Here is a 23690-nt window from a genome sequence, read left to right on the forward strand (position 1 = left end):
GACAACAAGGGCATTAGAGATGGAGCACATTCTTAGCATGTTTCAAGAATGGTGAAGGATATGGGCCATCCCATTTCAAAGTAACAATCCTCTTGTTTGCCTTAAATTATTTAGGGAAATCGCCGAGTATCTACATCAGGTTGGCTGAATGCTGATACTAAGCACTGTCCTCCGCAATATTATCAGTTTTTGTATTTTCGAGTTTATTATTGTACGTTAGACAGTGACTAAAGCACTAAGAAGATCGATGTGCATGTGCACTGTTCTGCAAATTTTGAAAGGAACCTTTACACTACACAGAGCTCTGATGTACGTGTTTATTCGTACACGCTCTTGATTTAGAATTTTAAAAAATAGTTTTATATTGTTCCTGCTTAGTAACACAAATACAATAAATAAGGAGACTGAAGACATAATTCACTTTCTTACTTTTAGATGTGTAATTGTTTTCATTTACAATGTGTGACTAACACTTTGAATTATGTTTCTGCGGTGGTGTTGATAAATAATGTTTTATAATGAAACTTCCCGTAACGATCTAATCATCCTGATAATTAGAAACTACATTATAGTAATGTATTGCGAAATTTATTTACTGTTGCTGGAGAATAACTAATAAATAACATGATTTTTTAAAAGAAACTTTATTTTTTTCAAATATTTAGAGTACAGAACTATAATCATTTGAATCACACACTGAACATCTTTCACATCATGTTGTGATAATATGCTTAAGGACTAGGCTCCAACAGAGTTTATGGACTAGAATGCTTTCAATAATTACGATAGCATTGTTTCGATGAAACATTTCTATTGTTAATGAAAGCAAGTCCGTTGGAATAGACTCTTAAGCAATAATATGCTAATTGCATTTCGAAAGGGACTCATTAATGACTAAAAGGGAAGGAAAATCACTTACTAGTGGCAAAACAATGCCAAGATATCTTTGTTTCTACGAAGATTACATAATACCATGAAGAGAATAATATTGACCTACGTGTCATGTTTAATGTATTCCCTTTCTATAAGCAGAACTTCCAAGCTGCTAGATCTTCATGAAGGTGGGAAGACTGAGTTGTAGGGGACCTTGCTAAACACTCTTTCAGCCATCTCCTTGAAGGAGGCAGCCAGGGCTTCCTGTATGACGGGTACCACCTCCTTCGCAATCTCTTCAGAATTCTCATTCAGAAACTTGAGGGTGTTGTCAGCTGTAACACACACATAAGTTACAGAATTACCTTTACTTTATCAGAGTCATAATCATCTTAGAGCATCAATTAACAGGCCAAACTCTAAGACATATGAGTATTGCTGAGGTTCATGTGTTTTTTTTAAATTATTGCCATATGTATTTAAAATATTGCAAACGTATCAGAACACTATGAAAAGTAGTGCCCAATAAATTAAATAATGACACTGATGGAGGTCGTGAATACGCCAGATGTCTCAACTGTTAAGATCAGCACAATAATCAAAATTTCAACTAGTAGGAAATTATAAAATGAGTCTCTGCAGGTGCTAAAAGTAGCGATTACTGCTCTCCACATAGCTGATTGTCTCTGAGACAAGCATATCAGTGTCTTAACATAGTTTGCATATTTACAATCAAAATCTTAATCTTCTGGGAAGTGTCATCACTTTTTAAAATATAGTACTTACTACAGAAATGTGAGAGGTGACATTTACTTTCGGTGTTTATCCACAGTTAATTTGTGGTAACTAGTAGCATTCATCCTATGTCACTATCTTTTAAGAGTTATGCTATCTGACTGAAATTTTCCTAAATACACTAGCGTCCACAAATAACGCAACGAACCGCTATTTCCCAGTCTTGTGTCTAATTCACCGTATAATCATAAAAACTGCCAACAGATTCGGTACGATCGTACTATGCACGGAAAGTGGAGTTCCGGTGAACGGACATCCACGTCAACCATCAAGTCAGTTACCATTTAGACAGTGTAATATCTAACGTGTATTCCCACATCCACGATTGCTGAATGCAGTCACCGACGGTGCAGCATGGCACAAAGAAGAGGCCTACCAGAACACTCTGCTGTGGAGAGCCATAAGAAGAATAGAAGCAGGACAGTTCGCACACTGATGAGGCCTGATGGCTTAATGTAAATCGTTTTGTTATTTCACGGATGTGGCAACAACTTACAGAGGCCGCAACAGTACCCCAAAGACCAGAGCAAGGCCGACCACGTGCGATATCAGAAAGAGAGGACCATTATTTTAACTTTAGGTCACGATGGTACTGCCTTAGCACTGTACGGAAACTGGCATCAGACCTCGCAGCATACACTGAAAGTCTTGTATCAAGACAAAATTTGTCCAGAAGACTTTGGCAGAGTGGCCTTTATTGTCGAAGAGCTGTTGTATCTGCACCAATGATGCGTTTTCACAGAAAGGAACGTCTAGAGTGGAGACGTCATCATGCCGTCTGGGCGCTCGAACAGTGTACCAATGTTCATTCCACAGATGATTCCAGATTTGGTGTGTAGAGTGATTCTCGACGCATTCGCATATGGAGGGAACGAGGAACACGATTTTGGAATCCAAACATTATGGAAAGAGACCGATATAAAGTAGGGTATCTAATGTCGTGGGCAGGGATTATGTTGACCGTATGAAGACCTCTTCTTGAAGTTGTGTGCGTGAATCGACAAGGTTTAACTGCTGTCAGGTATCGTCACAAGATTTTGAAACCCAATGAGTGGTTGTTTCGAGGTCTTGCGGGCCCAGGCTTGTATTGATGGACGATAACGATCGGCCTCAAAGAGCAAAATCGTTTGATATTTTCTTGGAAACGGAAGATATTGCACTCATGGTATGTTCTGCTCGCTCTCCCGATTTTAAACCCATACTGCATGTCTGGGATACACTAGGAAGACGGGTTGCTTCACTGCAGCGTCCATCAACCACTCTAGAAGACTTGGGAGCAACTCTGCAGAAATAATTGACGTTATTGTCTCTAGTTGAGATTGATGATGTCTTTGTCAGACCTGTGTTACTGCCAGAGGTAGTCACACCTCATATTCAGCGCATTAGCCAGTTGTCAGAATCTGTATACAAATCTGTTAAGTCGGAAAAATCTTGGAACATTTTATGAATATTGCAGCTGTTTACGTTCAGAATTCCTTACATTGTTACAACTTTACTATCATCTGTTTGTGCTGTTTGTGGCAAACCAAACACAACCGTCCAAAAATTTTGAGTTTTTTTCTTAATTTTTGGACCAGTGTAATTCATCACATTGGCAGATGGTGTTTGTGGCCAAACAAGAGCTGTATCATTGGAGAAATACAGAGCCGATCGAGTTTGCCGGGACTTACCCCAGTTCACTGTTAGTAGCGACATGTCACCACAATGCGTCTGTGCGTAGCACACAAGTATTGCACCATAATTTAAGAATGGAATTAAAAGTTAAAGTTGCTTTTCCTAAATTTGTTAGCACGTCTTTTAGTATACTAATTTGTAGTATGTCAAATCTCGGAACGATCAGGTCAATATTTTTCCCTAAATCCATCATTTTACGGAAAAACAAGTGGTGCTAAAAAATAAATCTAGAAACCGAAAAATTGGTCATTGTGTGCAGATGTATGTCTAAATTACCTGGTACAAGTCTCAATGTGATTAAAGAAATATTTTGGTCAGAATTCGGGTTTTTAAGAAAAATTGAAGGCACCACTTAGAAATATGAAAATTTGTATGAAGCTTCAGTTCAACATAAAAATAGTATCTGTTATATTAATGCTAAAAGTTTTGGTTACAACACGTGATGAAACCTATTAAACAATAGAGCTATGACAACTTTCAAGGCCTGTATATAAGTAATAACAAATACAAGGTTTCTTAAAGTTGTATTCCAGAGATCAGGTTCTACTGAAGTTCCGTTCTGAAAATTCTAGACGGCAAAGGTTCAGTGCAGGCGAGCTAAAACATTTCGGCATTTCGGTTATTTTAAACAAATTAACTACATCTACAAAAAAATTACGAAGATTCTAGATTAATACACAACAGTGTTTTAAAATATTATGTGCCTGAGAAAGAGGCCATTTGGAGGCTGCTTCTGTCGGCATAGGGTGGATAACAGCAGGTATTCCCTTGACCGTCCGTTGCGCCACATACATAAATATAGCCTCGGAGGCTAGACTAGGCTTCACTTCGCATCCAGCCACTGTACGATCAGTGTCAGTCAAACATCAGAGTGCGTGCTGCCTCGGATGACGTCAGAGACAAGCTGTTACTAAACGCATATATCCAGTAATAATAGAAAATGAGCCCACGAGGACTGTACACCTTCTTGGATCACTTAAATTTCGCAGATGTAACCCTTAGTGTGCCGTCCGTAATGTTAACAAATCTGCATGGAAAGTTGTGATATTTATTTTCCACCTTTGTGGCGAGCCATTATTTTGATTATCAGAAGACACAGCGAAAAACAATTTAAGAGGAACTTACGATAGAGGTCGCCTCTGAACTGCTCTAGTGATGTTTAGTATAGAGAGATTTATTGTCAGTATTAACATACACAAGGTTGAACAAATGGAACTTTACCAAATATATCTGTCAATTCGAACTCAAAACCTTTATTTATAATTACAGTTCTGATCCCGCTGAGCAAATAGAGTATGGCAACTTTTCTTTCAGTGGGCTGGACAAAAATGTGAACTTGCAGACTGGGAACTATGGTCAGCAAGTTCTCCATCGCTTTCCGGCTGAAGACAAAAATAATTTCCAGGCTCACGTATAAGATGGCGAACAATATTCAAATACTTAGAGCAATTCAACCATATTCTAATATTTCAAATATTCTCTTCTATTACTTATAACTGAGATTATTATATACTATAAACTATTACTGCTGTTATTATTAACCCACCACCTCACATGATAAGTCCCACAACCTTACAGCAGAAGAAAGAAAAAAATTATAACTACTTATGACTAAATCTGTTTATACTAAAAGCTTGCACCTCAACACCACAAAAGAATTTAATCGTTTAACGAATAACACAAACCTGATGACAAATAACAAACTAAATTATAAATCTAGAACGAAGTCCTTTCATTACTAACAGCCATGTATTTTATAGACGATTTTCTTAAATTGATAACTAATAGCACAAAGTGTATGTACGACAGTTACTTTTTGATTTACAAACCAAAGCTATTTTTAATTGTAATACACATAGTAAGTATAAATCCTCGTATTTCCTTGCACTGTTTTATGACAGACATTTATTGTGGGAAATCAGGGGTCTGCCGTTGATAAGTAGACATTTAATATGAGTTTAATATCTGTATAACTAGCAGGTGTTGACAGATGTGAAAATTACTGAACAATCAGTTTAATAAGCCACAGCTGCAAAATACTAACACGAATTCTTTACAGACGAATGGAAAAACTAGTAGAAGCCGACCTCGGGGAAGATCAGTTCGGATTCCGTAGAAACACTGGAACACGTGAGGCAATACTGACCTTACGACTTATCTTAGAATAAAGATTAAGGAAAGGCAAACCTAAGTTTCTAGCATTTGTAGACTTAGAGAAAGCGTTTGACAATGTTGACTGGAATACTCTCTTTCAAATTCTAAAGGTGGCAGGGGTAAAATACAGGGAGCGAAAGGCTATTTACAATTTGTACAGAAACCAGATGGCAGTTATAAGAGTCGAGGGACATGAAAGGGAAGCAGTGGTTGGGAAGGGAGTAAGACAGGGTTGTAGCCTCTTCCCGATGTTATTCAATCCGTATATTGAGCAAGCAGTAAAGGAAACAAAAGAAAAATTCGCAGTAGGTATTAAAATCCATGGAGAAGAAATAAAAACTTTGAGGTTCGCCGATGCCATTGTAATTCTGTCAGAGACAGCAAAGGACTTGGAAGAGCAGTTGAATGGAATGGACAGTGTCTTGAAAGGAGGATATAAGATGAACATCAACAAAAGCAAAACGAGGATAATTTAATGTAGTCGAATTAAGTCGGGTGATGCTGAGGGAATTAGATTAGGAAATGAGACACTTAAAGTAGTAAAGGAGTTTTGCTATTTGGGGAGCAAAATAACTGATGATGGTCGAAGAAGAGACGATATAAAATGTAGACTGGCAATGGCAAGGAAAGCGTTTCTGAAGAAGAGATATTTATTAACAGCGAGTATAGATTTAAGTGTCAGGAAGTCATTTCTGAAAGTATTTGTATGGAGTGTAGCGATGTATGGAAGTGAAACATGGACGATAAATAGTTTGGACAAGAAGAGAATAGAAGCTTTCGAAATGTGGTGCTACAGAAGAATGCTGAAGATTAGATGGGTAGATCACATAACTAATGAGGAAGTATTGAATAGGATTGGGGAGAAGAGAAGTTTGTGGCACAACTTGACCAGAGGAAGGGATCGGTTGGTAGGACATGTTCTGAGGCATCAAGGGATCACCAATTTAGTATTGGAGGGCAGCGTGGAGGGTAAAAATCGTAGAGGGAGACCAAGAGATGAATACACTAAGCAGATTCAGAAGGATGTAGGTTGCAGTAGGTACTTGCAGATGAAGAGGCTTGCACAGGATAGAGTAGCATGGAGAGCTGCATCAAACCAGTCTCAGGACTGAAGACCACAACAACAACAATCTGTATAACTAATAGAAAGTCTGACAGAAAATTAGAAAATACACATAAAATTAAATACATCTACGTCTACATCTACGTGATTACTCTGCTATTCTCAATCAAGTGCCTGGCAGAGAGTTCAATGAACCACCTTCAAGTTGTCTCTCGACCGTTCCACTCTCGGACGGCAAGAGGGAAAAACGAGCTCTTACATTTTTCTGTGCGAGCTCTGATTTCCCTTATTTCATCGTGATGATCATTTCTCCCTATGTAGGTGGGTGCCAACAGAATGTTTTCGCAATCGGAAGAGAAAACTGGTGATTGAAATTTCATGAGAAGATCCCGTCGCAACGAGAAACGTCGTTGTTTTAACGATTGCCACTCCAATTCACGTATCATGTCTGTGACACTATCTCCCCTATTTCGCAATGATACAAAACAAGTTGCCCTTCTTTGTACTTTTTCGATGTCATCCGTCAGTCCCACGTGATGCGGATACCACACCGCACAGCAGTACTCCAGAATAGGACGAACAAGCGTGTTGTAAGCAGTCTCTTTTGTAGTCCTGATTCACCTTCTAAGTGTTCTCCCAATGAATCGTAGTATTTGGTTTGCTCTAAGTACAATATTATCTATGTGATCGTTCCAATTTAGGTTATTTGTAATTGTAATCCCTAATCATTTAGTTGAATTTACAGTCTTCTGATTTGTGTGTTTCCTTGCGTATTCGAAGTACAGCTTATTTCTTTTAGTACTCTTGTGAATAACTTCACATGTTTCTTCATTCAGGGTCAATTGCCACTTTTCGCACCATACAGATATCCTATCTAAATCATTTTGCAATTCGTTTTGATCGTGTGATAACTTTACAAGATGGTAAATGACAGCGTTATCTGCAAACAGTCTAAGAGGGCTACTCAGATTGTCTCCTATGTTGTTAATATACATCAGGAACAATAGAGTGCCTATAACACTTCCTTGGGGAACGCCTAATATTACTTCTGGTTTACTCGAAGACTTTCTGTCTATTTCTACAAACTGTTACCTCCGTGACAGGAAATCACGAATCCATTCGCACAACCGAGGCGATACTCCGTAGGCACGCAGTTTGGTTAGAAGACGCTTGTGAGGAACGGTCTCCAAAGCCTTCTGGAAATCTAAAAATATGGAATCAATTTGACATCCTCTGTCGATAGCACTTACTACTTCATGAGTATAAAGAGCTGAACCCGTGCTAACCATGTGTCAATAAATCATTTCATTTGAGGTACTTCACAATGTTCGAATACAGTATATGTTCCAAAACCCTACTGCAAATCGACGTTATTGATATAGGCCTGTAATTCAGCAGATTACTTCTACTTCAATTTTTGGGTATTGGTGTGACTTTAGAAATTTTCCAGTCTTTAGGTACGGATTTTTCTGTGAGCGAGTGGTTGTATATAATTGCTAAATATGGAGCTATTTTATCACCATACTCTGAGAGGAACCTGACTGGTATACAAACTGGACCAGAAGCCTTGCCATTATTAAGTGATTTAAGCTGCTTTGTTACACCGAGGATATCTCATCTTGGCAGTTTTTCGTGATTGCAGTTCAGGAATATTTACTTCGTCTTCATTGGTGAAGGAGTTTCGGAAAACCGTGTTTAATAACTCTGCCTTAGTGGGACTGTCATCAATGACTTCATCGTCGTTATCGTGCAGTGAAGGTATTGACTGCGTCTTGCCACTGGTGTGCTTTATGTATGACCAGAAGCTCTTTGGGTTCTCTCCCAGATTTCGAGATATTGGAAATTATTGAATGCATCCTGCACTGAAGTACGCGCTATATTTCGAACTTCTGTAAAACTTAGCCATTCTTGGGGATTCTGCGTTATTTTAAATTTGGCACGCTTTTTTTCGTTGCTTCTGCAACAAAGATCTGACCCGTTATGTGTACCATGAGGGATCAGTACCACCACTTATTAATTTATGAGGTATATATCTTTCAATTGCTGTCGATACCATCTCTTTGAAAACATTCCACAACTTTTCTGCACTTACATGATCAGATCGGAAGGAGTGAAGACTGTCTGTTAAAAAGGCGTTAAGAGCATTTTATCACTCAACAGAGGAAAGGCCACTGGACGTGACGGGATACCAATTCGATTCTACACAGAGTACGCGAAAGGACTTGCCCCCCTTCTAACAGCCGTGTACAGCAAGTCTCTAGAGGAACGGAAGGTTCCAAACGATTGGAAAAGAGCACAGGTAGTCACAGTCTTCAAGAAGGGTCGTCGAGCAGATGCGCAAAACTATAGACCTATATCTGTGACGTCGACTTGTTGTAGAATATTTGAACATGTTTTTTGCTCGCGTATCATGTCGTTTCTGGAAACCCAGAATCTACTCTGTAGGAATCAACCTGGATTCCGGAAACAGCGATCGTGTGAGACCCAACTCGCTTTATTTGTTCATGAGACCCAGAAAAAATTAGATACAGGCTCCCAGGTAGATGCTATTTTCCTTGACTTCCGGAAGGCGTTCGATACAGTTCCACACTGTCGGCTGATAAACAAAGTAGGAGCCTACGGAATATCAGACCAGCTGTGTGGCTGGATTGAAGAGTTTTTAGCAAACAGAACACAGCATGTTGTTCTCAATGGAGAGACGTCTACAGACGTTAAAGTAACCTCTGGCGTGCTACAGGGGAGTGTTATAGGACCATTGCTTTTCACAATATATATAAATTACCTAGTAGATAGTGTCGGAAGTTCCATGCGGCTTTTCGCGGATGATGCTATAGTATACAGAGAAGTTGCAGCATTAGAAAATTGTAGCGAAATGAAGGAAGAACTGTAGCGGATAGGCACATGGTGCAGGGAGTGGCAAGTGACCCTTAACATAGACAAATATAATGTATTGCGAATACATAGAAAGAAGGATCCTTTATAGTATGATTATATGATAAGGGAACAATCACTGGTAGCAGTTACTTCTGTAAAATATCTGGGAGTATGCATGCGGAACGATTTGAAGTGGAATGATCATATAAAATTAATTGTTGGTAAGGCGGGTACCAGGTTGAGATTCATTGGGAGAATCCTTAGAAAATGTAGTTCATCAACAAAAGAGGTGGCTTTCAAGACACTCGTTCGACCTATACTTGAGTATTGCTCATCAGTGTGGGATCCGTTCCAGATCGAGTTGACGGAGGAGATAGAGAAGATCCAAAGAAGAGCGGCGCGTTTCGTCACAGGGTTATTTGGTAACCGTGATAGCGTTACGGAGATGTTTAACAAAGTCAAGTGGCAGACTCTGCAAGAGAGGCGTCCTGCATCGCGGTGTAGCATGCTGTTCAGGTTTCGAGAGGGTGCGTTTCTGGATGAGGTATCGAATATATTGCTTCCACCTACTTATACCTCCCGAGGAGATCATGAATGTAGAATTATAGAGATTAGAGTGCGCACGGAGGCTTTCCGGCAGCCGTTCTTCCCGCGAACCATACGCGACTGGAACAGGAAAGGGAGGTATTGACAGTGGCATGTAAAGTGCCCTCCGCCACACACCGTTGGGTGGCTTGTGGAGTATAAATGTAGATGTAGATCAGCTTTTTTAAGTAGATATACTCCTATCGTTACCATAGTGTCTTGCACAGCAACCAATCCATATACCATAACATTCTAAAAAAAAACGTAATTTTTATGAAAGACAATGACTGAAATGAATTTTTGCATCTATTGTCTGTTTTTGTGTATTTCTGCAACAAAACTGCAATTATAATTCAAATGATACTTCTTAGAACAGAAGCAAAAGATTCCTGCCCTTCAAGTATACTATTTTTCCATAAGAGAATTCTGAGGTACCAAAATTTAGCCTAATATAGACAGAGAATAATAAATTTCCGGCAGTAGGTAACTGAAAATTACAACAATGTGAGCTTTTATAAGGAAAAAATACAAAAATAAAATGAACTTCAAGAGAAATAAAAGGATCGCCTCATTAGACTCTCTGAGATGGTTGACGAACTGTTGACATCAGTAGTCTAGTAAACTCCATGACTATTCTTTGTTTAACTTTGCCAGGTTCTTCTGGCTAACGTCCTTACCACTCTCAAACATAATGTACTTTTATCGGGTGTTTCAATAAGTGGTATGGACGTTAGCTAGAGGAACCTGCCAAAGTTAAATGCACATAATGTTGTACAATTGATGTATGTTTTAAATATTACATGAAACATTTGTAACTGTTTAACATAATCTGAAATACCAACGTTCTATACAAAAACTGCATTTCTGAGAGAATTAGGTTCTGTGGTATAATCTGAAGTTGCCTCAGCTATAGTTTTCTGTTAAGACAGCGCACTTTGTTATGAGCTATGAACGTAAATGTCTGTTGTGATGTGATTAATTGGTGCTGAGAAGGTGTTGCAGTATATGACAACTGTGAAGTTCGAGCTCCACGTCATAGTATGACATTTCTGTGGATACCTCACTTCCCAAATACAGAATCTGGAGGAGAATACACATACAGCCACATGAAAATGAAATTTTCTGTAAAGGTAGGAATCGTGTCGTATGCATTACCATCAACTCGGTGGACTCGTCTATCAAACCTAGTTTTCCAAGTATTTCACTTTGAAATCAGAAACCTCTGGGCTAGACACCCTTTAGGTCCCTGTTTAATCCGAGCAAATCATGTACCGTAAAATATCGTAGTCGTTTTGTAACTGAATATTGCTTTTCGTTAATAGAATCTTGGTGATTCCTGTATCTGTCAATATAAAGGACTAGTTAATCTGTTATATTTAAATAATCTGGTATATCTACTTGGAACACCCGCAGGTACTTTCTAATGATACATTACTTTTCTATATTATTTGAAATAAATGAATGGAGTTTCATTGCATTATGGCAGAGTGCTACAGCAACCAGTTTAGAATTATTTCAGAGTAAAAACAATCTTGGTTGCGAAGTTATTTAATATCAGCGATGTGGTTCACTCTACTAGGATTTCATCAGATTGAACAAAAGTAACTGGATATGTAACACATATGTCATAAAGCCACATAAAATGGAAAATGGACGCAACAGTAACTGGATCTGTAATCCATCCGACAGATTGCATATCCAGCTACTGTGGCGTCCATTTCCCATTTTATACGGCTTTATGACGTGTGTGTCGTATATCCACCTTCTTTTGCACAATCTGATTTGCCCCAAAAGAGTGATACGCGTTATTGATATTAAATGACTTCGCAACCAAGACTGTCTTTGTTCTGAAATAAAATACATAAAACATTGACACTTGGGAAATCCAACAAAAATTTGATTTCTTGGATTCTGTTTTGAATCGTATGTGTACCATGATTACTAACATTAACAGTATGCATTTTCTAAATAATATTAACTCTTACTCTCAGCGACTACATGAATGGAGAAATTTTTCTCTCTTTTGCTGCAGAAAATTGTTTCCTCTACGACATAACGAAATTACTCAATGTATGAACACATAATCAGTAAAACAGTTACTCCTATTAGCATTAATCTTGTCATCACAGATCTAACAACTGAACATAATCTACCAGGTTTAGGTGAAACGCTTATTCATGCAGATTTGTCCTGCCTCTACAACCAAATGAAAGGCAGTTTGTGTTTAGCCGTACGTGTTTCGATTATCCTATCTATGAACCACTTAAGTGGGCTGTAATACAGGAGTAGTTTTATCTACATGTTGTCTCCAAAATTAAGGGACAAGCTTAGGGCAGCTTCCTTACATGAAAACAAGGAAAAATTTCTTGTAAATTTGGGCTCTCAAATGAATAACGTAAGAGCTAAAAGCACTTTTTCATCTGCAATCCTACGGAATACATCTCTTCTACTTTCAGTTCCCTGCTTTCGATACTTCTGCAGGAAATAGTATGCACCAGAATAGAAACGGATGTCAACATTGGCTCTAAAATGGACCTGAAGGACTATGAGCGCTTATTCAGTAGAAGACATATGTCTCACAATAGCGAAGATGAATAAGTGCTCATAGCAGCCAAAGTAGGCAGTTTAGATCGCATATTTACTAAACATTTTTGTCTTAGTTTGGATCATAGAACCGCCTCCCAAGATATTGGAAGAAAAATCCTTGCTGTAGAAAAGATCTGAACGTGGTTTTCAGTGTTTAGTGTTGCCACCCATCGCTGTTGGTTTGTCTTTCGTCTTTTGCTTGTGTCGCGCATGTGATTTGCTATTCGTTTCTTTTGTCTCGAGTGAGTGGGTGTTTGTCATGTGAGAGTGCATTACTCTTTTCGTGAGTGAATTTGTCTGTGTGTGTGGGTGTAAGTGTGTGAGTATGCGTGTTTGTGTTTGTGTGTGTGTGTGTGTGTGTGTGTGTGTGTGTGTGTGTGTGTGTGCGTGTGCGTGCGTTAGTCTTTATGTGAATAGATTTTGTGTGTTTATGTATGTGTGTGTTGTTAAGTGTGAATGTGTTACTCATCTTTCATTTACTTTTTATAGTCTCATCACTCCAAAAATTACCCACTGCACTTCTCATGCGCCTCAATATTTCAACAGGTGGGAGGAACAGCCCTATAATGATGAGTACAAAAGGCTCTGTTCAGTAACATACCTAGTGCCTTGTCATTGTTGTAGAGTCCTGTCAAGTCAATCGATAGCTTGCCTAAACTGAGGTCGACCTTGTAGTCCGTGACGTCCCAGTACACCTCTCCATCTCTTTCAATGGGCTGTCCAAATAACTCCAGGACGGCCTCCAGTCTAGCTGCAGATTAGGAAAAGAAAATGAGTATTAACACAATTATATCGAAACTAAGAATACATGACGAAAAGCTACAGAAAAATGCAGGGGCTTTTACCTGAGAGCTGTACCATTATTTGAGACAAAATTTAATGAAAGGAGTCACGAAGCTGAAGTTTTTGAGCTAGGTGTCCCTGTGGTGGAAGAAAAAAAAATGGAAATTTCTGTTAAGGTCTTCCTGGACCAAACTGCTGAGGTCATCGGTCCCTAAGCCTAACAGTATTTAATCTAACTTCAACTAAGTTACGCTATGGACAACGCATACCCATGCCTGAGGGAGGACTCGAACTTCCGACGGGGTAAGACGCACGGACCGTGACAAGGCGCCTGAGACCTACACCGCGCAGCAGTGGTGGAAGAGGTAAAGTATTGAATAATCAGTTACCTATGGCTGTGAGTCATTATACTGATTCTGAAGCCTCCAACTTTCATGATTCTTTCGCAAGCTAGATGAAGTATTGCAGTTGGTAAATGATGGTTACCAAATAAATATTCTTCAGTAACGTGGTGTCGTCAAACCATAAACAAAGGATATGCCGTATTAAGTCACTCTTAACAACTGAAATTTACACTCACACCATGTAATAATTTTGTGCTGCGTATAAGATATCTTAGACGTTTTACATAAATAATTTACATAGCTGTTTCTTCAATGCTAAAACACCTAGATTTGTTGTAGCTTGTCCCTGATTCGTCAGGACAAATTTAACCCTGCTTGATACACTTCTGGATGTGGGTTCAGGCATCCCAGCACTCTTACCATAGGCTTGAAGATATTGAAGGTGAATTGGTGACAAGTATATGGCATGTTTAGGATTTCTTAAGTGAAGAAAATTCTGTGGGTTTACTGGATCACACAGAGGAAATTCACCCAAACTTCGGTAGACATATAAGTTACCACAAGCCTACAACAGGAGTGTGTGGGAAAGGGATGACGTGTGAAACGTAGCGCAACTCTGGATTAGCTGGTGCAGTTTGAACCAAACATGATTAACAGAAGAATTATCAAGTGGAGAAAAAGTACTGTGAGTGATACCTCTATAACATCACGACTGCCGAGGATGGGAGTGAAAATTAATAAATAATTAGATAAATTTGATTTCTATATAATAATTTATTTACCAAACACTGCTATAACCCAACATAGGATGAGACATACTTTAGAATCTGACACTCTGATGAGAGGTGATTTTTGGTCATCCGATTATTGGTACACGAGCGGCTTCGTACACAAGAGAGCCAGCAACGAGCTCAAGCTAAGACGTTTTAGATCTCTGTGTCTGTGGTTGGAGAGAGTACAGAAAGACTATGATGTCGAGCTAGGGGTTTACGTGTGGTGGTGGTAGGCGGAACGAGAATCTGGGTTGGTTTATTCGTCTGCTTTTTCTTCCTTCTTCACGCGTTTACGACGAACATGCAGTACACCTCAGACTCTAGTTTATAATTTCAGTAAGTGTAGAACGTAGATGAGGCTTCCTACCAATTACCAGAACAAATGGCGACACTCGCGCACACTCAGTAATTCATTCCACTACAGACCACGAACCGCGGAGATGCCAGTTTCTGTTTCTTTAATCGAAGCCTTAGGTTCAAATACTTGTCACAGTGTAAATGACATACAAATATAGGTGTATGTAGACAGTTGTAAGATGGAAGCAAATAGCCCTAACCCAGAGGTATGTACAGGCAAGTATTGGAAGTCCTTCTTATTGCACAGGATTAACGGAGTATAGTCGCCCACTTCTAAAGTATTTACTGCATGCTCGTATATCTGACGTGGCTGTCGCAAGTTCTCTCGAACCCAGAGGCATGTACAGGCACGTTTTGAAAGTCCTTCTTATTGCACAGGGTTAACTGAGTATAACTGCTCACTTGTACAGCATTTACCTTGTGCTCGTATATTTGACTCGGAACTGTCCTGCTTGGCTTTCGAGGGCCCCTACATACAGCTTTTGAGGCTGTTTGGTTATAGATGATATACGACTGCGTCGCTTTTTACCTCCGACTCACAATCGGTGTTTGTGAAATCAGTGGATTCTCGATGTATGAGACCTTTTAAATGACTGACGAAAGGGGCTTGCACTATGCGCCTCTACCTATGTTAGTGTATTTACAGCTGTTACTAATACTTGGATGATTTTTTCTTTTCTTTCTGGCAACCTTTCATGATTCAGTCATTACAACAAAGACAACTAAAGGAAAACAGTCACTATTAGTATTATATCGAAAGCTAGAGTTATCGCCAATAGCACTCATATATATAAATCAAGATTAGTCGAAGACAATGAACGGAATTATGTAAGACTTTACACTAATTTTCAGCAATGAACATTCTGAAATAACTAATACTGTCAGACTTATCATTTTATAGTTATATGTTCTGATAAACCAATATAAACATGTGACCAAATAACGCCCTGGTAATTAACAATTTCTCCGCCTTATGAAAATATAACAAAGCGTGTTCGCTGTTTCTACCAAAGATACTAGTTGCCAACATTGTTTCCAAAAGCAGATTAATTTTATGAGAACAGCTTAACATAATATACTGTTCTCTACATCTGAATATTTCAGGGTGGAACAAAAAAATTGTTCAAATGGCTCTGAGCACTATGGTACGGAACATCGGAGATCATCAGTCCCCTATAACTTGGAGCTACTTAAACCTAACTAATCTAAGGACATCACACACATCCATGCCAGAGGCAGGGTTCGAACCTGCGCCCGTAGCGGTCGCGCGGTTCCAGACTGAAGTGCTAGAACTGCTCGGCCACACTGGCCGGCCAGGGTAGAACACCGTTTGGCATGTCATACACAATCAATTGATGTCTGTTGAATATTCTACTTAAGTAATATCAAATATTGAGGAATGTTGTCACACAAATTTAGTGTGTTTCCTTTCAGATAGATATCCATTGATGATCTCATATTCACACATAATATTCACACAAAATCATCCAGTCACAAAATCAGTATCATTGGCGATAATCTGCTATGCAGCTAAAGCTTCCTTTTGTGTAAGTGATGGTTTTCCCATGCAGAAGTGAAAATGTTGTATAGTAATTGACACAACAATTATATTGCAGTCACCTTACGTATGAAGCATAAAATGGAGTTAAACAGTTTCATTTTCATTACATAGCAAGAAGATCCTCTGTATCGGTTAATGACTTATGATGTTCTCTCATGGGTTCTTATTGTTACTAATGTACATTAAGTATGTTCCATTTGCTTTGTCACAAAATGGTAACTTGGTCATTTTTTGCAGATAACAGCAGTATGGGAGTAAGCAGGTGGCATTAGTTCAGTTAGGTAAATTTTGAATCAAATCCTATTCAAAAATTTAAGCAGATGAATAAAGGTAACCAATCTCCATTTAATTTTAGCTAGACTCAGAATTTTCTGTTCAGTAACTCACTTTGAATACCAGAACTGAAACGTATAATACATCAAACAGTTAAATAGAAGTAATCAGTGTTCAGTGTTTGGGAACATCAATAAATCGCAAATGAGCTTTAAAGTGATTTTTAATCTTCTTGTCTATAGACTGATTGTGAAATTTTTCAGTATTAAACCGTTCTTTAGGTACCAGTATGAGTAAAAAAGTTTTTGATTCACAGAAATGACTGAATAAAGTAACATGTTTCTGACACAAACCTGACTGTCAAGATCTAATGGCTACACAAAAACAATAAACAATTTTTTCTTAGATGTTTTCTGTTGTCATTGTAGGCTCAAGTTGCGGTACGTGCCTTAGAACACGCTGCTGACTGAAATAATTTAAGTAAATCAACAAATAATGGTTAATATAATTGTTAATGGTAGCCATTACACAATTTTGTTACCTGAATTTAATTGTTATTTGCTTGTACATAATACAGTCCATTGAATCAACATTTTCAGAATAAACCACTTTGTTCTAAAAATTATATGTAAGGATAAATGTGCAACTCCTTACAGATATTTCTTGAAAACTTTTGTATATATGTATACACATAATTTAAAATTATCAGTATGGGAGAGTGTTGAACCCAGAGGACAATGTGACTAGGAGCTCTTGATTTTCCATGGTCAGCATTTCAGTTTAGTAGCTGATTTAAAATCACACAAAGGAAAGCCATAAATGATCTAACAATTTTCTGCATTTTTTGCTGTTAGATATGAGATTGAGTTATGAGTAGAATTTGTAAGTATTTCTTGTTCTGTTCATATAAGTTCTGCATGATATATTGATAGGTGCTAGTCACATTTGCCAAATAGTGACACAAATTCTTCACAGTTCAGTCGAAAAACTGCTAGAAGCTGACATCAGGATAAGTCAGTTTGGATTGCGGAGAAATGTAGGAACATACAAGGCAGAACCGATCCTAGAAGACAAGTTAAGGAAAGGCAAAACTACGTTTATGGCATCTGTAGACTTACAAGGAGATGTCTCCAGCGCTGAGATCGACTTTTTGAAACCAAATATACAGTGATGTAAGTTAAGATCCTAGATATCACAGCATGCAAACATTCACCCTGGCGGGTCTTCCTTTGCGAATAACCGACAAAAATATTCGAAAATTTACATGATTCTCTGTAACGTTAAAAAAGTCGTAATACTAGACTGGATGCATGGTGTAATGGATAGAACAATGTCTATTAACGCTGGGATTGTGAGTTCAGATCATGAAAGTTGCAATATTTTTTTTATTTTTAAAAATTTACCAAAATGACATTGGTCATTACTTTCATTCAATTAACTGGTTTATATTTAATTTTTTATTTCTATTCCTTTGTCATTTCATTTTAAGCCCTGTATGAACTTCTTGATTTGTTTAATTTTTACTGTGTATAATTCTTTTCCCTATCGGAATTATTGTGACAACAGGTTTAATTATATTTGTCTACTATAATATTCAATTATTTGAAAATTCCAATGTATCAGTTAAAAAGCATGAGACGACATGATCTATTTATACTGACAGGGCAATAGTGCGAAAGATGTACCTTTCGTCATCAGAAATTACTTTTTTCATGGTAATTGTCATAGAAACATTTAAACCATATCCTAGCTACCTTTTGAACTATGGACAATATAACACAGTTCAAGATTTAAAGGAAAGAAGGGTTTATAAGTAAAAGAAGTTGGATACAAAGAACAAAATAATGTGGATCAAAAAACAGGGTCATAAAGCAAAATAACTTTTATATAAATGAATACATAAATTAATTCAAAATGCATGAACAAATATTTCAAGTGGGAAAAGAATGATAAGAAGAAAATAAGAGCAAATGAAGACGTTAATACTATGATTAAAATTACTTTACAAAGGAATGGAAATAAAAAATTACATTTTAACCAATTAATTGAATGAAAGTAATGATCAAAGTTTTTGGTAAGGATTTAAAAACAAAGGCAATTACTGGACGTGACAATCCTAACCCACAACCTCTTGTATATGAAGCTATTATCCCATCCATCATACCACACAACCAGACTGCGTCATGCAACCTTTCTAACACTGTTGAATATCACAGAAGATTGCAAACATTTTTTTTGTCAGTGAATCGCAAACAAGGGGCCACCTGGTGAATGGCTGCAGTGCGTGATCTGGGATCTTAACATACTTAACCATCTTTCAAAAAGTTCTTATCACCGCTGGGCACCTCTTAGAGAAAGATTTTGACTATGTTGATTGCGATACTGTCTTTGAAATTCTAAAGGTATAAGTGATAAAATACTGGGAGCGGATCCATAGAAACAAGATAGCATTCATAAGAGTCGAGGATCATGGAAGGGAAGCACTGGTTGAGAAGATAGTGAGACAGGGTTCTGGCATATTCCCAAAGTTATTTACTATGTACTCTGAGAAAACAGTAAAGGCAGCCAATGAAAGACTTGGAGTAGGAATTAAATTTCATGCAGAAGATACAAGATTTTGAGGTTCGTCTATGATACTGTAATTCTGTCAAAGACAGCACAGGACTAGGAGTAGCAAATTGACAGCGCCTTTAAAGGGCGACAGAAGAGGAACATAAAAAAATGCAAAACAAGAATAGTGGCATGTAGTTGAATTAATACAGGTAAAGCTGAGGAAATTAGATTAGGAAATGAGACACATAAAGTAGTAAATGAGTTTTGTTGTTTGGGTAGTAAACTAACTGATGATGGTCGAAACAGACTGGATATTAATTGTGGATTGTCATTGGCTAGAAAACTATTTCTGAAGAAGAGAAATTTGTTAACCCCAAAAAGACAGTAGATCTGTTATGAATTTATTTTCTGGAGGCATTTGTCTAGATTGTAGCTTTGTGCAGAAGTGAAACGTGTACAACAACCGGTTTAGACAAGAAAGGAATCGAATTTTTCGAAATGTGGGACTTTGTAAGAGTGCTGAAGATTAGATGAGTAGATCAAATAACTGATGACGATGTAGTGAGAAGAATTTTGGCGAAACAATAAATTTGAGGAACAACTTGACTAAAAGAATGGATGAGTTGAGGGATCACCAGTTTAATACTGGAGAGAAGTATGTGGAGTAAAACTCGTAGATGGAGACTAAGAAATTAGTACAGTAAGCAGATTCAGAAGGATTTAGGTTGCAGTAGTTATACAGGAATGAAGAGGGATGCACAGGATACAGCAACAGGGAGAGCAGCATCAAACCAGTCTTCCACAACAACAACAATATGTTATATTAGAGATAATTTGAATATATTGTTAACTCTTCAAGTACATAGTTTAATGGTCAGTAAACTAACGTATAATTTTAGAATTCTTTATATAAGATGTAGACAGTTGAGCCATAATTCGTAGCTTGTACAGAGACTTGTACTTTGAAACAAAAGAACATTTTTTCAGCGTGACATATCACACTAGAAATTAATGTCTTAACAAATTTAGCTTGAAATTCGAAATTTGTGTATTTTTGGGGAGCTTCTATTTGAAAATGTATTTAACTTGTAACTGGTTTACAATAACATTTTTTGGTAATTTGATTTCAGTTACTGATTATAATCATTGCAACACATTTTTACTTTCTGCCAGCCCTCTCGATAAAGCTACGGTTTGTCTCACCTGTAATTGTGAGGAATAAGGAATTGAAAATAAAAGTTTCCTATCACAGACCGTTATCCCCAAGTAGAAGTTTTATTTTTTGTAAGAGTTCTAGACAAATATTTTACCCAAGGCTAAGTTGAGAAGGGTATTTTTGGTCGTTTTCTTTTTTATGAATTTTCTGCAGTGCCTCTTACTATCTACCAACAATACTCAACCAGTTCCCCATCCTATAAACCACTTTTCCATTACTGCAATCTTGTGCTAAAAAGTTTCCCCATGTTCATCAGCTACATCCCTCAAGTAATAAGAAAAAAAATCAAGATGAAGATAAAGGAACCGCAACTTTGGTGGCATACGATACTTCATACTTTGGAAACATCATGTTATTCACAATCGGTTTACAGCCACCAGATTTGTGGTTTCCAATAAAGTGTGCACACACTGACTTTAAGGTATTGCGTACGTCATTAGATCAAAACATATTGTTTTTTTACAAATTATCTAGTCTTTTATACAAATGTTTCTGACAATATACTTGTATATCACATATTTCGCATAAACACAGCACACAATACAGTAGCGACTGTAAATTCTGGGTAGCGCCAATACTCATTATTCGAAATTTCTCACGTGATTTAAGCACAAAACAGAATTGTGACATTTGTTTCTAATAGCTAACGCTAGATGGACAAACAAAGAGATAAAAATAAGTGTAGAGAAGAAAGTTTCCCTGTTGCATGTGAACTGAAACTTCCTTCAATTAAATTAATGCAAATCTACATGACAGAGAAAAGCCGATATCCAGAAGAAACTGTTAATAATGGAGAAAAACTAAAATCCCTAAAATCATAACTGAATGCAGCATAGAAAATCAGTCCTAATAATTTACTTTCATGCAAAAGTGGAGAAACTATTCTGTGCACTGTTAATGATTTATAGTAGAGTAATGATGTGACAGATAGACGATTAAATACAATACTCACAATTTCTTCTTTTTTACAGCATAGCTTCTACTCTTCAGTACTAGATCGTATTGTATCTTGGAATATGTATTCACATTTGGGAAAACTTTATAATTTTCCAGCGCAATTTTTAATTTCAGAAAAAGACTGCACCAGAGGAACAATACAATCATTTATAAAATTTTGTCAAAAATGTATCCAGTTTCTGTTACAGGGCTCGTTAGAGGTATTTGTCTGAGTATTGACCCAACCTACAACACTCTCACCAACTTCAAATATGTGAGAAGCGAGGTACAGCACAACAGGGGACAACAATCTCTGTAAATACTTCAGGGGCTTAACATTCAGTTGAGGGTGACATATGTCAGTAAAAATGTATTAAACATTCTGCCACACAATATATTAAATTTCTCTCCATTATTACAATGGAGATTCAAGGAGAGTTCCAAAAAACGTAAGATACCTTCCACCTGTTAACTCCTTTGGTTCACATAAGGTTCTCTTTGTAGGGTCTATTACAGTTAATTCATTTGTTGTTGTTGTTATAAGACTGTGATACTGCATAACTTGAGGTCAATGTGTTATAAGCCTGTCAACAAAATACAAATTTTTCATAATTAGCTGCTAACAAACATGGGACAGAGAGGTTATGTTTCTGGGAAAGTTTGTAAAAGTGATATTCTCTACCGACAGATATGTGGGCACTGACAATCCTGTCAAGTGGTCGTCATATTTGAAACTCTATTGGATTTGTGTGCTTCAGGAGATGATGTAAGTGTTTGACAGTGATCCAATTTTTAATTACTCATTTATCATTGTCTGATTCATATCATATAATGTTTAAATTCACAGAAAATATAGAAAAAGGTAAAATATGTGTCTTTAAGAAATTGACATAATTACATATTACGCTATGAGACCAGGATGCTCCTGTGTTAGATTTTATATGTATATATATATATATATATATATATATATATATATATATATATGATCCAATTTTTAATTACTCATTTATCACTGTCTGATTCATATCATATAATGTTTTAATTCACAGAAAATATAGAAAAAGGTAAAATATGTGTCTTTAAGAAATTGACATAATTACGTATTACGCTATGAGACCATGTCTTAAAGACACATATTTTACCTTTTTCTATATTTTCTGTGAATTTAAACATTATATGATATGAATCAGACAATGATAAATGAGTAATTAAAAATTGGATCACTGTCAAACACTTACATCATCTCCTGAAGCACACAAATCCAATGGTGTTTCATATATGACGACCACTTGACAGGATTGTCAGTGCCCACATATCTGTCGGTAGAGAATATCACTTTTACAAACTTTCCCAGAAACATAACCTCTCTGTCCCATGTTTGTTAGCAGCTAATTATGAAAAATTTGTATTTTGTTGACAGGCTTATAACACATTGACCTCAAGTTATGCAGTATCACAGTCTTATAACAACAACAACAAATGAATTAACTGTAATAGACCCTACAAAGAGAACCTTATGTGAACCAAAGGAGTTAACAGGTGGAAGATATCTTACTTTTTTTGGAACTCTCCTTGAATCTCCATTGTAATAATGGAGAGAAATAAATATATTGTGTGGCAGAATGTTTAATACATTTTTACCGACATATGTCACCCTCAACTGAATGTTAAGCCCCTGAAGTATTTACAGAGATTGTTGTCCACTGTTGTGCTGTACCTCGCTTCTCACATAATATGTATATTATCATCTTCAGCTTATATCAGGTGGTCTTCATATCTATAGGATATCACCATTGCAATTCCTACCACTACTGTAAAAGTTTGTTTTGTAGATATTAGTGGTGCTGTAGTAGGTGTTAAACTGTAGCTGGAGCAGTTATTTTTGGAGTTGTTGAATTATGAAAGGTTATTTCATAATTACTGTCAAGTAACATCATTATGAAATAAACTTTCATTAATTTTAACACTTACTATAGCTTCACCAACATCAATGGTGCAAACTTATACTGTACTGACAGCAACTAAGAAATCGGCAATTGGAGATTTGTGGTAAGTTCCTATAGGACCAAACGGCTGAGGTCGTCAGCACCTAGGCTTACACAATACTTAATCTAACTTAAACGAACTTACAGTAAGGACAACAAACACACCAATGTCCGAGGGAGGGCTCGAACGTCCGACAAGGGGAACCACGCGAACCCTGCAAGGCGCCTGAGACCACGCGGCTACCCCGCACGGCGGCACCTAAGACAGCAATATCAGATGAACATCAAGACCACCTGAAGTG

At 37.3% G+C, this 23690-nt stretch overlaps 1 protein-coding gene across 1 annotated transcript in view; it reads right to left on the reverse strand.

Moving 5' to 3' along the window:
• Positions 1-625: 625 nt before the first annotated feature.
• The window catches only part of LOC126419786 (protein takeout-like), an 87500-nt gene continuing 64435 nt past the window's right edge, over positions 626-23690 (reverse strand). Inside the window, exons 5-6 of the mRNA XM_050086971.1 lie at positions 13206-13355; positions 626-1208 (exon numbers count right to left, since the gene is read on the reverse strand). Coding sequence (XP_049942928.1) covers positions 1054-1208; positions 13206-13355 — 305 coding nt within the window. The 3' untranslated portion in view covers positions 626-1053. The remainder of the gene's footprint in view (positions 1209-13205; positions 13356-23690) is intronic.

Source organism: Schistocerca serialis, chromosome 9 (genome assembly GCF_023864345.2).
Source record: "Schistocerca serialis cubense isolate TAMUIC-IGC-003099 chromosome 9, iqSchSeri2.2, whole genome shotgun sequence".
Classification (NCBI taxonomy): domain Eukaryota; kingdom Metazoa; phylum Arthropoda; class Insecta; order Orthoptera; family Acrididae; genus Schistocerca; species Schistocerca serialis.